Here is a 17,082-nt window from a genome sequence, read left to right as displayed (position 1 = left end):
AAGGTGCTTGAGCCTATGGTCCTCAAGGTGCACTTACACTTCCCCTCCCACCATGACGTGATTTCTCCACAAGAGGAAATCAACTGGGCCCCTGTGACCTTGAACTTCCTAACCTTTTCCTCTTTAGTAAGACAGCCTCCTCAGGTACTTGTAAGCTTTGTGACACTAAGGGATACAAGATCAACTGGTCAGAGGTCACCAGGCACAGCAGCCTGACATGTCCTGAAAATTTATTTATAAAACTAGAGTGGGGGTGGAGGGAACGTTGCAATTTTTGACTGAAGATCTCAGCCCTTCCCCCTTTGGTGGTGTTGCCTGTTAATCATCTCAGGGGAGAGCAGGCTTGCCCAAAGAGTCAAATTCTTGGCTTCTGCGCTTAATTTATTTAGAGTTTTGGAAAGCTGGATAAGAGGCAATGGGATGAACGCCAGAATGCTCGGACTCCCAGAAGCAGGCTCTTGAGAGAGGCTCCATTTGGTTTATTTTTTTTCACAGTTCTAAAAACTTAGCATGACCTGCTCATGGCAGGCCTCCTACTTTCTGAAGAATCTGAGTGAAGTTTGGGGGGTTGAGGGGAAGCATGTTGATAAAACAGCAAATTTCCATCCAAACAGAGATAAGTGTCTAAGCAGCTGGGCTGCCGGGAAGTGGGGGTCAGTGGACCACAGCCCGTGTGGGCAGCAGGCTAGAGGCCTCCCTCAAAACTATGTAGGACCTCCTTTGAAAATCCCACATCCAGATACATGAGAGTCATGTGGGAAAGGACTGGCACTTGAGGTTAGGCGAGTTCTGCCATACACGTGGCAGGTGGCCATCAAGAAAACAGAAGCAAGTCAAATGACTTTTGATGCTGGTGAATCTCTGTGAGTTTGAGGCCAGCATGGTCAACATAGCAAGTTCCAGGACAGCCAGGGATACAATGGTCCCTGGTCTCAAAAAACTAAAAGTAAATAAACAAACATCCAACGGGATGGGAAGCTACCTAAGACCCTGGGACCGACAGATTTCACCCAGGCTCCTTAGAGAAGCTGAGAGGAGGTAAGATGGTGTTACTAGGGTCAAGAGGCTCTGTGGACATTGCCTTGAAACAAAAAGGTCAGGTCAAACAGGGTTGTTATCATCCAGCTCCTCCAGTCGCCCTCCATCTCCACAGGTCTCCACTGACTAAATCCTGCTGTAAGAGCAGGCATATCACCAGAGGAAGGGACAGTGAAATGCAGATTATCGGGGCAAGTGGGCTCAGAACCAGACTCACCCTGGAGGACCATGTCAGCCTTGGTGTAACAAGGACGTAGGATGTTGCCCTCCAAACTACAGCCTACCTATGATCTCAGTAAAAGATGGCAATACATGACCATGAGGACCAGACGAGAAAGGAGGTCTCAACAGATTCGGGGAAGGGGGGAATGCAGAGAGGCCCCACAGTTGGTAGGCAGCAAGGCAAGCCACCTTAGCCCAGAGAGCCATCTCCAGAGGCTGAGACTGAAGCTGAGGCAGTTCACTGATCTCAGGGGCTGGGTCTTCCCAGGAGAAATGCAATCATGGCCCACGTGGTGACTATGCTGCAGACCCTGTAAGACAAAGACACAAGTGAGAGGCCTGGATGAGGCAGGGTCTGCCTGGGGACCAGTGTGGCATAGGCTCTGCTCCCCATTCTCTATTCCCAGTTTTGTTCAATCAAATGTCATTTATTTATTTATTTATTTATTTATTTGGAGACAGGATCTCAAGTATCCCCAGGCTAGCCGTAAATTTGCTATGTGCCCAGAAGTGACCTTAAGCTTCTGATCCCCCTGTTTTCACATCCCAACTGCTGGGGTGACAGGTATGCACCACATTTAGTTTAGGTGGTGCTGGGGACTGAAGCCAGAGCTTCAGGTATGCTAGGCAAGCACTCTACCAACAGAGCTACATCCCCAGCATGAATGTCCCTTCAACCATCCTCCAGGTGGTCAACTTCTGCCTCTTAGGGTCAATACAGATGAACTGCTTTCCCTAGAGGTCAAGGTCAGAGATTGACAGGACAAGAGGTTGGTTGCCTGCGAAGGTCCATGGTAGATATAGCTCCTAAGGACCAACTAACTCCAAGTCTGTTTTTCCAAACCTCAAATGTGACTTAACTTAGGGCTACGACTTGCTTGGTTTCCTTCCCACTGCCCAGGCTGGACCATTTCACAGCCATATTTGCTCCCTGGTGCTCCTCATCTTCTGCCTCCTCTGTGCTGCCCCCCGCAACCCCCCGCCCCGGCACAGGAGACAGCAAGGTTTTGCAAATGGGAGTTGGGTCATGTCCTGCTCCTACACTCAATTCCATATCCACACTCCTCACTGGTGTAGCCTCATGGGATGGGACCCATTCCTTACCTTATCCCCTCTTTTCTTGTTCCACTTCATTGGCCCTCTGCTCACAGGTACCTCCATTCCAGGGTCGTTGCCCCATCTACCTACCCCCAGTTTGGCTCACTCCTTACTTCTCTGACTTTTACTGAAACTTCCATCATCTCCTCTGAACTGTATCCTGCTCCCAGGTCTCTCTCCACCCCAACCCTAGTTCACTGAGAGAGCAGCGCCCAACACTCCAGTGGGGTATTCTAAATATGCTTCACTTCACACCTGTCAACAACGGCTTGACAACTCGGCAGCTACCAGAACCAGACCAAATGGGACCCCAGCAGGCAGAAGAACTTTCTACCAGGTCACTCACTTTAACAGGCAGGTGATGTTGGGGGAATGTCTCCAGTACCGGTACAGGGAGACCTGAAGGGTCGGGTGACTCCTGTATTCCTTCAAGACACTGCGGGCACTGCCAAAAGAAGTTTGCTCAGGTCAGCAAGCAATGTGGCCACAGCCACTAAAGGCAAAGAGGCAGTGAGGATGAAGAGGCGGGGCTTGGAGCCGGGCACCTACTCCTTAAACTTATTGGTCAGGAGCAGGAACTGGCTTCGAGTGAACCGTCTGACATCGAACTTGCAGAGATTCTGGAACTCACGGTAGATCTGGTGCTCACTCACCCCAGGCCACCTCCTGACAGTGAGGATGAGCACAGGAGGGCGGATGCTGGGGTAATCCGGGCCAGAAAAATTCTAGGAGAACAAAACCAAGAGAAACTCTCCACACTTCTGATACTTCACACAAGCTGAAAACGCTAGAAGATTCTAGAAGAGGTTGTGCCCAAGTCTTGGGGCTGGGAGCAGGGAGGAGGAGAAGGGAGTGTCATGAGGTGTGAACCCCCTGCTCAGTTCCCACTGCATCCAGCATCCGTCATCAGAACACTGTAGCACATTCCAGGGTGCACTGGGCTGCTGCCCACCCCGGCCTGAGCCAGATGAGAGCTCAGAATGAGACATACTCACGATTTTCGGAACCCCAGCTCGGATAAGATTCACTTGGTTCACGTAAGGCGCTAGCACATCAAGGTATTGGGGGAAGGCAGGCTCATGCACAGCATCGCTGCTGTAGGGACAGAGAAAAACCCTGAAGCACTCAGGTATGCAGGTCCTCCTTCAGCTATAGCTAAGGCTCTGGAGGGGAAACAGGTATGGGAGCTGCCATGGGTGCCTCTCCTCTCTACCCCTCCCATATACAAGCTTCCCACACATATACAAGCAGAGTTTGGACCAAGAACTTCTGGTATCTGCTGACCAGCACCAGCAGGAAGGCTGGGAGAGTGAGGGGCCCGTTTGGAGGAAGCTCCACTTTATAACCTCTGCAGTAACATCACCCTGACTCCAATGCCCCACCTCCACCTCTACTGTCAGCTCAAATGTAGATTCTGGAAGCAGCACCAGCCAAGGGGCCAGGTGGGTCTAGACAGCCATGAGCTTCTCTAACCTGAGAAGGGTTCTCCAGTCACAAGAGCTAAAATGAAGAAAGTGGGTAGGGCATGGGTCCAAAAAAGCGAGGTACACTGCTGCATTGTGCCAGCATACAGCACCTGCCAGGATGTTGCCACACCAGGGGGAGAGGAAGCCAGCTAGTAGATTCCTCACAAAGCTATAAGCCTCACATCACTTTATCAGACAATATTTGTACTTATATCTGTGGCCAGAAGAGACGACTAAATTCACAGCAGAGTCCAGAACATTTCTAGGCCAGTCCTGAAGAACAGGTTATAACTGTGATCAGCTCCCTCTATGAGCCCATTGAGTCCCAGGAATTAATGTGACCCACCTACCAGCTCTGTCACATGTCAACGGTGCCCTTGGTGTCTGTGTACCAGCTCAGGGGCACCGGGATGCCACCATCAGGGGCCATGCATCTATGTTCCGATTTGCGTTTCTGTGTCCCAGCCACTGTCCTCTCAGAGGCCTTTATGAACTCTGGTGATGTGTCTTTCATTTGAACACTTTATCCTTTCACTTCACTGTAGCCTCTGAGAGCTAAGGGAATATTTGTAGCCCACAAGGCTACAGCACTGAGCCAGGAAGTTTACTATGAGGAGTTAGGACTCTAGTCCAACCCTGCTGTGTGGGTTCCCTGATGCACACCAGTCTCCACATTGCCAAGACACTGCAGGACCCAGGCAGGAGGCATCATGGCAGCAAAGGGCTCCATGGAATAGACTGCTTGCTTCAGCATTGCGCTGGCTGTTGGGGAGACACCCACAAACTACACATCCCTTCTCTTTGGTGGCCCTGTGACCCAGAGATCCCGTTTTCTAACAAGGGTTTGCTGAGTGAGACCTGAGGACTTGGTACCAGGATGAAAGGAAGGACACTCACCCATGCACCCTTTGTAGAAGCAAGTGAGCCACTTTCAAAAGAACTAGAAGAAAAAAATAAGAGACAGAACTCATCTCAGGCCTGTGGAAAAGTACCAGCTCAACTCTGTGTGCTCCCCAACAGGAACCAAACAAGACCCAGTCCACATCAACAGAGCAAGAGGCCCTCTCGAAAGGAACACATTACCTGACCCGCAGAGGAAAGCGTCATAGGCTGCTTCATGAGGGCACTTGGTCTCAGCTGATGTGGTTTTCCAAAAGAGACAAATGACCGTTCAGTGGTTAGAACCATCTTGAGGAGGAAACCTCTCTTCCCACCCTAGTCAACAACCGTGGCGAGTGTGGCACCCACTGTGTACCCGTCTCCCTGCTCATAAACATTTCTCCCTCTGGTCCTGGCCATATGGAGGTGGGAGCCTATACCCCACACATTGAAAAAAAGCAGTTTCCTGTGCCTGGAACAGTTCTCTAGCTTAGCATATGTGTAAGGCAGAGTTGTGGGGAAGGAAGGTGGGCTAGGAAGGAATCCAACCCAGGTTTACAGCCTGCTGCATATGGGACCAGAGTGGAGAACCCTCAACTCAGCCCCAGGACACCTGGCCAACTACGCCAGGGGCCAGAGCTCAGGGACTTACCGTATTTTTTACACTGTCTTGCATGAATAATCACTGGTCCAGAATCCTTAGTGGGATTCAAGTTACTATTAGAAAAACAGAGGGGGTTAAAGATCAACTCACTAAAAAGTAACTCCTTCTTCTTGGCCCCAAGCTCCTTAAGTTACAGAGATACATGCTTAACACATCCTTTTTTAAAAGACATAGATTATCTAAGCATGGGCCGATGAGGTCTTGACAAGGCCACAGACCATGAGGCTCTGGGTTCAATCCCCAATCCTTCAAACAAAGGAAAACAACCGAAGACAGCCAACTGAGAACTAGAGCTGCACAAAGGCAGTGTGGTGGTGACACAAGCGAAGAGGCAGTAGAGGCCCACTAAGAAAAAGACAGCAGGAGAGAAGAGGGCTCAGGAGGAGCGACTCTTAAGATGCAATGTCGGAGATGAGGAGAAAAACAAACAGGGATGCCAAGCAACCCTCCCACCAGGAAAAAGAAATCCAGAGCATGCCAAAGGAGGAGAAAGCCCGAGCTCCAAGGCTCTGTCACGCAAATTTGAACAGTTCAGAGGCCACGGCCTATTCTTAATGCTCTATGTGCAACATCCTGCCGGGTATGAGCACAGGTATCCTGAATAACTGTCAAAGGGGGAGAAACCTAAGAGCAGCGGGCAAGGGTGGAAGGGAAGCTGAGGGGGACTAACGGCAGACTGGATAACTTGTCTCTAGAGAACAGGTACACTACTATACCAGTTTTAGGCACCCCACCAAAGGCTTCCCACCAATGAAGAAGTTCTGACTCTTATTCTACAACCCGATTGCACATATCTCCAACAAGTCCCTGCGAAAACTACGGGGTTACCACCGGAGCCAGGGGGAGGGTCAAAAAGTGAGTAGCTTGGTTTTAAGTTTTGGATGGTGATGGTAAGGGAAATGAGAGGTGATGGCTTGGATCCCTAGAAAAGGGACAAGCAGGCGGGGTCTAAGAGAAGGGAGGAGGCAGGGAGAGGGTGGTAGGCACGTAACAGAGTGGCCCTGCTGGTCTCAGACAGGAGGGTGTGCGGGATACAGCTTGGTAGTTCAAGTGCTTGCCTAGCATGTACAAAGCTCCGGGTGCTACCCCCAGTACCCCCATAAAACTGAGCATACTGGTACACGCCTATAATCTCAGCATTTGAAAGAGAGACAGAAGGATCAGAAGTTCAGGTCATTCTTATCTACATGGTGAGTTCAAGGCCAGCCTGAGACACCCGAGATCCTGCCTCAAAAGAAACCAGTGAGAAAGATGATGGTGTTTAATGGTGACAGGAATGTCAGTGAGGATGACAGAACTTGTAAAACGTTCAAGAAGACAGACAGCAGGCTCAGACCTTAACCTCTGACCTCTGGTTTTTTGTTTTGTTTTGTTTTGTTTTGTTTTTCAGAACAGGAGCAAGGAATGCTATGTGAGGCAGCGACAGAGGTCATGAGGAGCTGGGTGGAGGGACGTTAGGGCCAAGCAGCTGTGTTCTGGGGAGCAGTATCACGAAATCATTATTCTATTGTCCAGTGAAAAGCATGTCAATTACATACAAATACATCAAAACCAGGGGACTTGAAATAAGTTAAAACTGGAGAAAGGTCTCCGAGGCCCCTAGTGCCCCAGGCAGCTGAGGCTGCAGGCCTTGCTCCAGAAACCCCTTCCTCACCTGCTCAGCACTTCATACACTTCCGAGAGGTTGGAGACTCGTGGGAAACGCAGTTCCTGCAATCATGAAGAACGGAGCACTGTGCTTGGGGTCACTCGCAAAGGGTCACTACATGGACCTGGCAAATGCTGGCCTTGACACCATCCCAGGGTCAGGAGAGCAGGACTCTGGGGGCATTGCAGAAGGCGTCCCCAGTCACCTGGGGAGCTTTTGGATAGTCACCTGCCTCCACTGTAGACCACACATAAAGTGTACAGTAGAGTCGGGGTCAGTTTGCAACCTCCCCTGAGATTCTAACGGGGTTTCCTTCAGACTTTACAAGGGGCCCCTCATCCTTTAGGATGAGACTTTCTAGGCATCCCTCATAGGTTTACAAAATATGCAGTAAGCTCTAAAATAAACTGTTTGGACCATGCATGACAGTGTACACCTCTAATCCTAGTATATGGAAGGCTGGGGGAGGGGCAGAGGGGCTGTCATGAGTTCAAGGTCAGCCTAGGTTACCTAGCAAGACCCTGTCTTAAAAACCAAAACAGGACTAAACACCCACAGAATTACTGCTCTGTTGTCCAATGAAAATTACACTACCTACAAATACATCACAACTGGGGGCTTGGAATATGTGAAAATCCATTGAAAAGTGTCACAAGTATGAACTCAACACCCCTGCCCCAAAGTGAGCCACTCCTTACCTTCCAGATGTCCTTGGTCACGTTCTTAGTGTCAATGAGGATAGGAAACAGGCTATGGATGTTCTGCTTAAACTGATCGTAGCTTTCTGAGGGGAAAGGTCCAAACAGGACACATGGATTTGTGGGTTAGTGGAAACACACAGAGCCACCCACCCTCTAGCCCGGCTTGCCAACACCCAGCGCAGAGAGAACAAGACACGAGCTGGAAATATTTCTAATCCTCACGGAAGACTTAGGCTCTCCAGCCACTTGGCCACTGCCGTTTTCTATGGTAAAGGTCACGTGGCTTTCCACCAAACTCAAGGCCCAGCTTAACGGGCCATCATCAGCTAACACAGCCCCAGGAGCTCGGGAAGACACACATAAGTTATAAATGGCCATGCAGAGAACAGTCCAAGACAATTCAACTCAATACCTTGTAACTAAGTATAGCACCCTGATAATAAAGGGGTTTTTAATAGACTCTTAACAGGTTATATACTATGCATACTGCCATTTGTCCAAGGTCAGATTCAGGTGTGGGAAAGAAGCACAGCCACCAGGCCAGAGCCAAGGTAGTCTCTGAAACACCTATACATCTCTTAGGTCTATAATGGCATGAGGAGGAAAAGCCAACCTTAAGATTAAATACACAGTTTAGCTGGGCAGTGGTGGCACACACCTTTAATCCCAGCACTTGGGAGGCAGGGGCAGGCAGATTTCTGAGTTCGAGGCCAGCCTGGTCTACAGAGTGAGTTCCAGGACAGCCAGGGAAACCTTGTCTCAAAAAAACAAAAAACAACAACAAAAAAAAACACAGTCTACACAAGTATGTAAGGACTCAAAACAAAGGAGAAAAATCCAAAGTGTTAAGCAATGAATGGTGGGTTCTTTCCTTCATACATTTGTGACCATGCCAAGTGTCACACCATGAGCCAGTCACAGGAAAGGTATGTAATCAGATTCACCCTCCCAGAGGGAGCTCCCTGGTCTCTACTCAGAAGGAGGTACAGACACAGACCTGAGCCTAGAAGGAGAGCCCAGCTTTACCCCTACCTGGAAGAGGTCGGAAGAATTTCTCATGGAGATGCAGTAGGTCCATCATCATGTTATGTCCTACCAAGGGCTACTTGGAGTAAAGCAACAGGTGAGAGAAAGGAATTCTAAAAACCAGGTCCGACACTTGGTCTAAAGCAGGTTTTTGTTTTTTCAATAAAGAATATAGCTTTAGGTCACTTGATAATCCAGCTTCAGTGTCTTTCAGCTCCCAGATAAGGTAATAGGACTGCTGGGGTGGAAAGAGGAAACAGGGAGGGGGAGGAGAAAGATGGAGAAAGGGGAGAGAGCTGGGAGACACACAGACAAATAGACAGAGAAGTGGGGAGGGGAAGGGAGATGAGTGAAGAGCAGAAACCCTGAGACAGGGTCCACACTGGGAATCTGTGAGGCACACACTTCTCTAAGCAATTTTAGGTCGTTGCTGTTAAAAATTCCCATGCTGCTGCAAGGGACAAAGACACAGGAGAGTCTCAGGCACTGCCTTTCCTCAAACTAACCAACCACAGAAAAAGCAAGGCTATGGCCCCGGAGCCAGAGCAATTTGCCAAAGACAAAGAGCCACCTTAAAAGGTACCTGTTATTTGTTTTATGTTATATAGGTGCTTGGGCTGCACATATGTCTAGTTATCATGTAGGCCTGGTTACCACAGAGGCCAGAAGAGGGAGTCAGATCCACTGGAGTTTACAGAAAACTGGGAGAGGCCCTGCAGGTGCTGGGAATCAAACCTGGGTCCTCCACAACAGCAAGTGCTCTTAACCACTGAGCCATCTCTCCAGCCCCCAAGAATCACTTTTTTTTTTTTAAATATCTTTAATCACTTCTTGGCCTTTAGAATAAGGTCAAGTGAAGAAAGATAACTTTATTGGTAGAGAAGCCTTCAAAAACCTACTGTTATAAATATAAAAGATGATGGAAAAACAAAGCCAAAAACAAGAAAAGGGATGTTCCCTACCTTCTGGGCTTTCACCAGCATCTGAAAAAAGACAGAGAAGCCCCTTGCAGAGAGAAGAATCTGTTCCTTCCAACAGCTCACTTGGTCACAAGAGGCGTGCTCAAGGTACCAGCGATGTGGCTGGCTTACCTTCTTCACAATCACCTGCGGCGAAGAGAGACAAGCATGCTCTGAGCAAGCAACTCGGCTGGAAAGCAGGCATCTCTTTACCAGAGAGAGAGAAACGTGAAACAGAAGCCTTTTAGAGGCCAGATTCTGCTAAGGGGGGACTGGGGGCTAGGGGGTGGGGACTGAACCTGCTAAGAACACACACGTAGGCAAGGACTCACCCCCTCCTCTTTCAGCACTGTCCAAATGTTGGGGAGGGCCTGCCTCAGCACCAGTTGGACCTCAAAGGCTTGGAACCCTGCGGCAAGGAAGCACAAGGCATACACAGAACCTGAACACTATCAAACTTTCCTTTCCGTCCCCATGGGAGAAGCCTGAAAGCAGAAGCCTGCTTCCAGGGTGCCCGAGCCTACATCCATGTGTGCCTACTGGGATATTCTAGGACAATATCCTCAAAAGATCTGGATCTCAAGAATGCTCTTCAGTTGGGGACGCTCCTGTGGCTGTTTCTGTAATTTGCAGCTGGTGATATTAACCATGTTAGGAACTAAGTACAACTTAAGAGAGGACACTTCAATAGCAAAAAAAGTTAAAAATAATATTTAAGAAAAACAACTGGGGGGGGGGAGCTGGAGAGATGGCTCAGCAGTTAAGAGCATTGACTGCTCTTCCAGAGGTCATGAGTTCAAATCCCAGCAACCACATGGTGGTTCATAACCATCTGTAATGAGATCTGATGCCGTCTTCTGGTGTGTCTGAAGACAGCTACAGTGTACTTATATAATAAATAAATAAATAAATCTTAAGAAAATATTCGTCTATGGGAAAAAATTTAACGTTTAAAAAAAAAAGAAAGAAAGAAAGAAAGAAAGAAAGAAAAACAACTGGGCAGGGCAGTGGTGCACATGCCTTTAATCCCAGCACTTGGGAGGCAGAGGCAGGCAGATTTCTGAGTTCGAAGCCAGCCTGGTCTACAGAATAAGTTCCAGGACTGCCAGGGCTACACAGAGAAACCCTATCTTGAAAAAACAAAAAAACAAAAAAAAAAAAAAAAAAAAAAAAAAAAAAAAAAGAAAAAGAAAAGAAAAGAAAAACAACTGGTTTCTCAAACAAAAACATTTAGTAAATTGGGTGTGGTGGTGTATGCCTTTGCTCCTAGCACTCTGGAGCAAAGGCAGGCAGATCTTTGTGAATTTGATGCCAGCCTAGTCTATATAAAAAGTTCCAGGCCAGTCAAGGCTATACAGTAAGATCTGTCTAAAGAAAGCAAATAAAATAGAGAAGCTGGAGAGTAAGCTCAATGGTTAAGAGCCCTTGTTGCCCTTGCAGAAGACCTGGGTCTGTTCCCAGCACCCACATGGTGGCTCACAACCATCCAAAACACCAACTTCAGGAGATTCAATGCCCCCAAGGGCACCAGGCATACACATGGCACACATACATATATGAAGGCTAAGCACACATAAACCTAAATATTTTTTTTTAAATCTTTTAAACAATAAATGTAGCAGAAAGGGACATTGCTACTCATATTTCAAACATCTGACTGGAATCACATCTATATGTGTTTGACCTACTGTGATATGTTGTGGTCCTTAAACACTTGAAAAATGAAACGAACAAAACCAGATCCAAACAGATGTGAAGGGGGAAAAAGGAAGTCGCCAGCCTGAAATGACTTTAAGGGTTAGGAGGTTATTTGAAGATTTGGGGGAGGTGGTGGTTTTGTTTTCAGACAGGGTCTGTCTCACGAGGTAGCTATGGCTGGCCTGGAACATGCTATGTAGGACCAGGCTGGTCTGAAGCTTTTAGAGATCAGCCTGACTCTGCCTCCAGGGTGCTGGGGTTAAAGGCATGTGCCACCATGGCTGGCTGCATATGGTCTTTGTATGCTGAGCAGCATTCACTCCAGTAATCCTTTACAAGGATGGCTGTTACTTAGGAACTTTGTCCCTGGGTAACACAACAATCACTGGCCCGTGGTGTCAACAACTCAAGGCCATTCCTCGGGAGATGTCAGTTCCAGACGCTCACAGGGCTCACTATGCCAACACCAACAGAAAGCATTTGTACACAGGGCTTCTGAACTCATCAGAAAGGCCTCTGCTGAGGGGGCTGTCAAGCTGATGGCAACAGATCCACCTTTCTGTTCTGAGACAGTTTCATGTAGCTCAGGCTGGCCTCAAGCTCACTACAGAGATGACGATGGTCTTGAACTCCTGATTTTCCTGCCTCTGCCTCCCACGTGCTAGGGTTGCAGGTGGGGGTGGAGGCGGTAGGGCTTGTCACATCTGATTTTATAAAGTGCTGGGGATTCAACCCAGGGCCTCGTGCATGCTGGGCAAGTACTCTACCCAGTGTGCCACAGCCCCAGGCCTCTATACACCTATCTTTTATTGAAAGCTTAATGTTACAACTAGCAAACACTGAGTCTTAAGGTCACTGGCTTCTCCATTTGAGGAAAATGACTGAAAACACCCAGGTCTAAATAATCTCAGCTCAGTTATTTCAAGTAAAAGTTTTATTCCATTAAGATAAAATAAGATGCTGGAGAGATGGCTCAATGATTAAGAGCACTGGCTGCAATTATAGAGGACCTGTGTTTGGGTCTCAGCACCCACATGGTGACTTACAACCATCTGTAACTTCAGTTCCAAGGATCCAATGACCTCTTCTGCCAGCCTTGTGCACCAGGCATGCAGGTGGAACACCCATACACTTAAAATACTAAGTAAATACTAAAAAGAATTTTTTTTTCAGCAGAAACAGCAGCTGGGGCTAGAGATACACTTACTTAGAATGCACAAGGCCCAGACTGTGATCTCCAATGTGTGTACACAGGCACTCAGCTCATCAATCTCAGCTGAAGATGCCACCCCAGTGCCCATTTCCAACACAGCCACTCTACTGCGGCCCACAGCAGCAATGCTGTCCGCACACTTGTTTTTCCACACTTAGGTTGATACACAGAATTTAAGTAAGAGACGACCAAAGGCTGAGGCTTCATAAAACTAACAACGTTACTGCCCACCAAGGAGGTTCTCCTGTAAACCCTTCCTTTTGGAGCCTGACTGGCCGGCAGGGAAGAGTACTATGGTGACTGCCGGCTGAGGCTGAGCCTGCCATAGCTTGTGCCATGGGGCAGGTAGGTTTTACCTTCATCACTACTGCACCAGGACAAATGGCACAAAAAAAAAAAAAAAAAAAAAAAAAACCCAACCAACCAAACAAAAAACCAACAATACATTAACAAAGTCACAGCTGAGCAACACTTTGGAGACAGCTTTGACCTCGTAGACTCCATGGCCAAGAGTCCGCAGTCCAGGCTCTGGGCATTGCTATACTAGGGCATGGATTCCCCAAAGTCAGTAAAACAGGCATTCGAGTAGAATGGAAAGGATTGGCTTATGAGTCTACCCGTGACACGAAATGAGGGTTAAAAAGCCTCAGAGACTTGGGAACTGGGGTCAGGACTTTCACCCCAACGATATGCTACCTACTGAGCAAAGGCCTCAGACTCAGTCACATTTGAGCAGACCATTTGGGATCAGGACTAACAGGAAAGAGAATTTGTTCCCCAATTTCAGGTACACTGCCATGACACCCCCATGCTCCCAAGTGGGGAGGAATAGCCTCCTGCTCTGCCTACCAGAGATGCCAGGCAGGGTCATCTGGTCCCCTTCCTCAGCCAGGTCCAGCCACTGGGTCACCTTATCAATCACCACCTTGATTTGATCTTTATCCAGAGAGCTGAAAATGGGCACAGGAAAGCAGAGACGTTGGCGAAGGTCATACCAGACTCCAATCTTAAGACTGACGAGTGTCTGGAGCCTGTGCTTTCAATGCTGTGACTTCACAGTGAAGATCAACAACACCGATGAAAACAGTCATTTGTTCTCCACGTCTTTTCGTGCAAGAGGAAGGTAAACTCCTGTTCTTCAGACTTCCATAGGAACCCAAGTTGGCCTTGATGGGGTGGGTGGAAGAAGAGCCAGGGGCTCTAGCCAGTGAACCTACTGTCAGGACTGGCTGCCTGTGGCTGCCAAAGGATTTGTAATGAACTTACTGGAAACATGAGGAAAAAGACAAGCACGTGGATGAACTCTCTGCTCCTCTGTTAGAAATCTAAGCTCTTTCTCCAACACTTGAAAATAACAAGCGATCAGAAATTTAAACTGTCCCCCTCAGTGTTCACTCTTGAACCTTGAGGGCCATTTCACTAGAGTTGGAGAGGAAAAACAACAGGGCAGGCGAGCTATAAAAGCTGTAACTGGCAGCCGTGGGAGGCAAAGGGGAGGAAGAGGCCAGCCAGCCATGCCTTTCGAGTTAGGGGGTCAAGAAGTCAAGCAGACTCAGCAACAGAAGTCAGTGAGAAGCTTGGAGGGAGAGGAGAGGCTGTAGAGAAAGAGTGGGAAAGTCCTGGAGGTCAGGGCAAGCATGGTCAGAATTCTGGCAGGGGTGGAGAAAGAAAGAAGGGGAAAGTTGTCCACATTGAGTCTGAACTCAGAAAAGCAGGCGGGCTTAGCAGGAAAGTTCTGTAAGTGACTTCCTTCTTTTCCTTTCAAAAACAACAACAACAAAAAAATCTACATTTGTGTATGAATATCACTACCAAATATAAAAAAAAAAAAAAAAAAAAAAAAGAAGGAAAAAACCCACCAAAATATTCAAGATTATTACCTAGACTGTAGGAAAACCACATTTTTTGGAATCAAAGCTAATTAATGATTTTTTTTTTAATGTAACTCCATGAAGGTGAAAAATCTCAAGCCCCAAAAAGCTCAAATAATTTAAATCTGGCAACTGGCTGGGACCCAGGCAGCCACCTCCCCCCTGTGGTCACTGTGGACCTTAGTGCAAACAAGTAGGAGACCACGAGGTCTGGGCCTGCCAAAGGAAAGGAAGCAACCTCGGGCCCAGTGACAGAGAAAAGCCCTTGCTGAGCCGACACTCTAGGATCCACACAGACAGACTGGCGGCTTAGCTGCTCCTCTTTCTAGGTGTCCTCTACCACTTTGTGAGACGGAGCTTCTATTTCTCGAGGGCCTGAATCTCACCAAGATGGCTAGGCTATCAGCCAGCAAGCCCCAAGGATTCACCTCTCTCTACCTCCCTCGGGCTGGGAGTAGAATTTGCTTTAAGATTATATATATGCTTTAAGGATCCAGCTGGGGGTCTTTCACAGCAAACGGTTTACCAACTGAGCTTTACCTCCCAAACCTTCAAGATTAAAATCACGTTCACACGAGAGCTGAAAGGAGAAGATGTGGAGAGTGTTCTCTCCTCTCAGGAGAGTGCCGGGGGCCTAAGCCACCTCAAGCTAAGCGTAGATGGTTTGATGAGCCAGCTTCCCCATCCACAGAGGAGGCTGGAAGCCTATCAATACGGGGACCAGAGGCACTTAGGAGGGCAGACTCTACCTTCGGACTCTCCAGTTCCCTCTCAAGATACTGTGCTTGATTTTCTTCTCCTGTTCTTCATTCATGTATGGGATTCCGTTTTTGAGGAACTGGAGACAGGAACAGAACAAGGTGACTGGTAAGAGCCATCGTGAGAGCCAGGCGGCAAAGTGAAGGGGAACACGTTGGCCTCGTGTAGGCAAGGGAGAGGGGAGGGGAGACGGTGGTGCGTTTAGAGTACCCCCTCCACAACCACAGCCCCCGCATCAGGTGCATACCTTGTTATAGTCGAAGCCATACTGATTCAGAAACTGTACACTAGACGCCTGGAAAGAGAATTCTGAGTCCAGGATCCCAAATGTTGTCGGGAAGAGAAAGAAATTGCAGGAGTGTGCTACATACCTATAAGGCAGAGATAATGAGGAGAAAACCCTCAATCGAGGACAGGACAGACAGGTAAGCCAGTCTGGCTCATACAGCAGGCCCCGTGTGGGCTTCCCTTTCAGTTAAGTATCTAAATGGTTTCTGAATGCTCAATGTATTTTAGACACTGTCTAGGGGCCAAAGAAAATAGGGAGTAATACTGCCCTTGGGGAGCAAAGTCTAAAGCAGAAATAGGCTCATGGCCCACCCAACTATTCAGGCAAGGAGCAGGCCAATGCTCCCCACAAACACACACAGCTCAGCCCCCTGCAGCAGCTTCCAAGCAGAGCTGTCCCAAAAGGGGCAGTGTTCTTCAGACTACTGGTGCCTGAGAGCTACCAGGCAGCTCCAGCGTCTCTCCAGATGCTAACAGTCCTTTCCCAAGATGTGCGAGAGCCAGTAGGAAGAGACAAGACCCAGAAGAACACATCAGACACAAGGCAGGCGAGGCCCCACAGACAAGGCACTACTTCCAATCTTGAGAGCGCAGTGCATATGGGTGCGAAAGCCGGAAGTCAGAAGACAGTGTGCGGGACAAAGTGATTAGTGATTCAGACAGCCGAAGTGAAGCTGTGTGCATCACAGTCGGTATACGTACTTGTTGGACTCTCCTTCGATGCTGGAAAACGCCGACAATCCTAGAACAATAATGGGAGACGTAATCAACACGGAGGCAAAGCCACGTGAGGTCAGCCAAAGACCAGATGTTCCTAACCACGCTTTACATCCACAGACATGGCAGGGGCTGCAGAACAGGGGCACTTCCTTACCGCAGAAAGAAGACTCACGGCACGACATCTAGCACAACACAGCCTGTGCCAAAATTATCAAAAATGTACTCAAGCCAAGTTCCCCAAACACAGAAGTGGTAAATCAACATTTTTGTAGCTTTGAACGAGCCAAGAGTCAGGCCCAATGGCACACACCTTGGAATCCTGCTCACTTGGGAAGAGGAGGCAGGAGGATCAGAAGCTGAAGAGTTTGGCTACATTTCTTCTTGAGAGACTAAGGCAGGGAGAATTAAGATGAGTTTGAGGCCATCCTGTGTTTCTGTGTGAAATTCTGTCTCAGCACAACTAAAAAACCAGGGCCAGCAAGATGGCTCAGTGGATATAAAGGCACTTATTACCTAAGCCCGGTGGCCTGAGTTTAATCCCCAAGGCTGAGGTAAAGGTAAAAGGACAGATTGTACCCATCAAGTGATCTTTTGACCTCCACACGTGTCCCACACTCATACATCATAAATAATGAATAAAGTAAAAAAAAAAATTTAAAAACTCAAAACCACCAACAAAAAAAGGGCCAAAGTGACCACTTTAAAATCTCTGTATTACTATGTGAAATAAGCCACTCGAAGTGGAAAAATTCCAAAGTGGTGGAGAACAAAAGAACTTAACCAAGAATGATTTCTTGTACTTCTCAAATAGATCTTATAAGAAAAAAAAAAA

At 48.1% G+C, this 17,082-nt stretch overlaps 1 protein-coding gene across 3 annotated transcripts in view; it reads right to left on the bottom strand.

The window, feature by feature from the left end:
• Positions 1-366: 366 nt before the first annotated feature.
• Pnldc1 (PARN like, ribonuclease domain containing 1) overlaps positions 367-17,082 on the bottom strand; it is a 19,865-nt gene continuing 3,149 nt past the window's right edge. For 2 of the 3 annotated variants that reach the window (XM_031350730.1, XM_031350732.1), the window contains exons 4-19: positions 16,233-16,272; positions 15,490-15,613; positions 15,233-15,321; positions 13,462-13,562; positions 10,034-10,110; positions 9,705-9,848; positions 8,749-8,818; positions 7,714-7,799; positions 7,022-7,077; positions 5,356-5,420; positions 4,908-4,961; positions 4,722-4,764; positions 3,354-3,453; positions 2,908-3,083; positions 2,705-2,803; positions 367-1,571 (exon numbers count right to left, since the gene is read on the bottom strand). In XM_031350730.1, coding sequence (XP_031206590.1) covers positions 1,508-1,571; positions 2,705-2,803; positions 2,908-3,083; positions 3,354-3,453; positions 4,722-4,764; positions 4,908-4,961; positions 5,356-5,420; positions 7,022-7,077; positions 7,714-7,799; positions 8,749-8,818; positions 9,705-9,848; positions 10,034-10,110; positions 13,462-13,562; positions 15,233-15,321; positions 15,490-15,613; positions 16,233-16,272 — 1,388 coding nt within the window. In that variant the 3' untranslated portion in view covers positions 367-1,507. The remainder of the gene's footprint in view (positions 1,572-2,704; positions 2,804-2,907; positions 3,084-3,353; positions 3,454-4,721; positions 4,765-4,907; positions 4,962-5,355; positions 5,421-7,021; positions 7,078-7,713; positions 7,800-8,748; positions 8,819-9,704; positions 9,849-10,033; positions 10,111-13,461; positions 13,563-15,232; positions 15,322-15,489; positions 15,614-16,232; positions 16,273-17,082) is intronic. The other variant, XM_031350731.1, reaches the window with a different exon arrangement.

The sequence above is a fragment of the Mastomys coucha genome, unplaced genomic scaffold, assembly GCF_008632895.1.
Source record: "Mastomys coucha isolate ucsf_1 unplaced genomic scaffold, UCSF_Mcou_1 pScaffold5, whole genome shotgun sequence".
NCBI classification, from domain to species: domain Eukaryota; kingdom Metazoa; phylum Chordata; class Mammalia; order Rodentia; family Muridae; genus Mastomys; species Mastomys coucha.
This window is presented reverse-complemented; position numbering and strand designations above follow the sequence as displayed.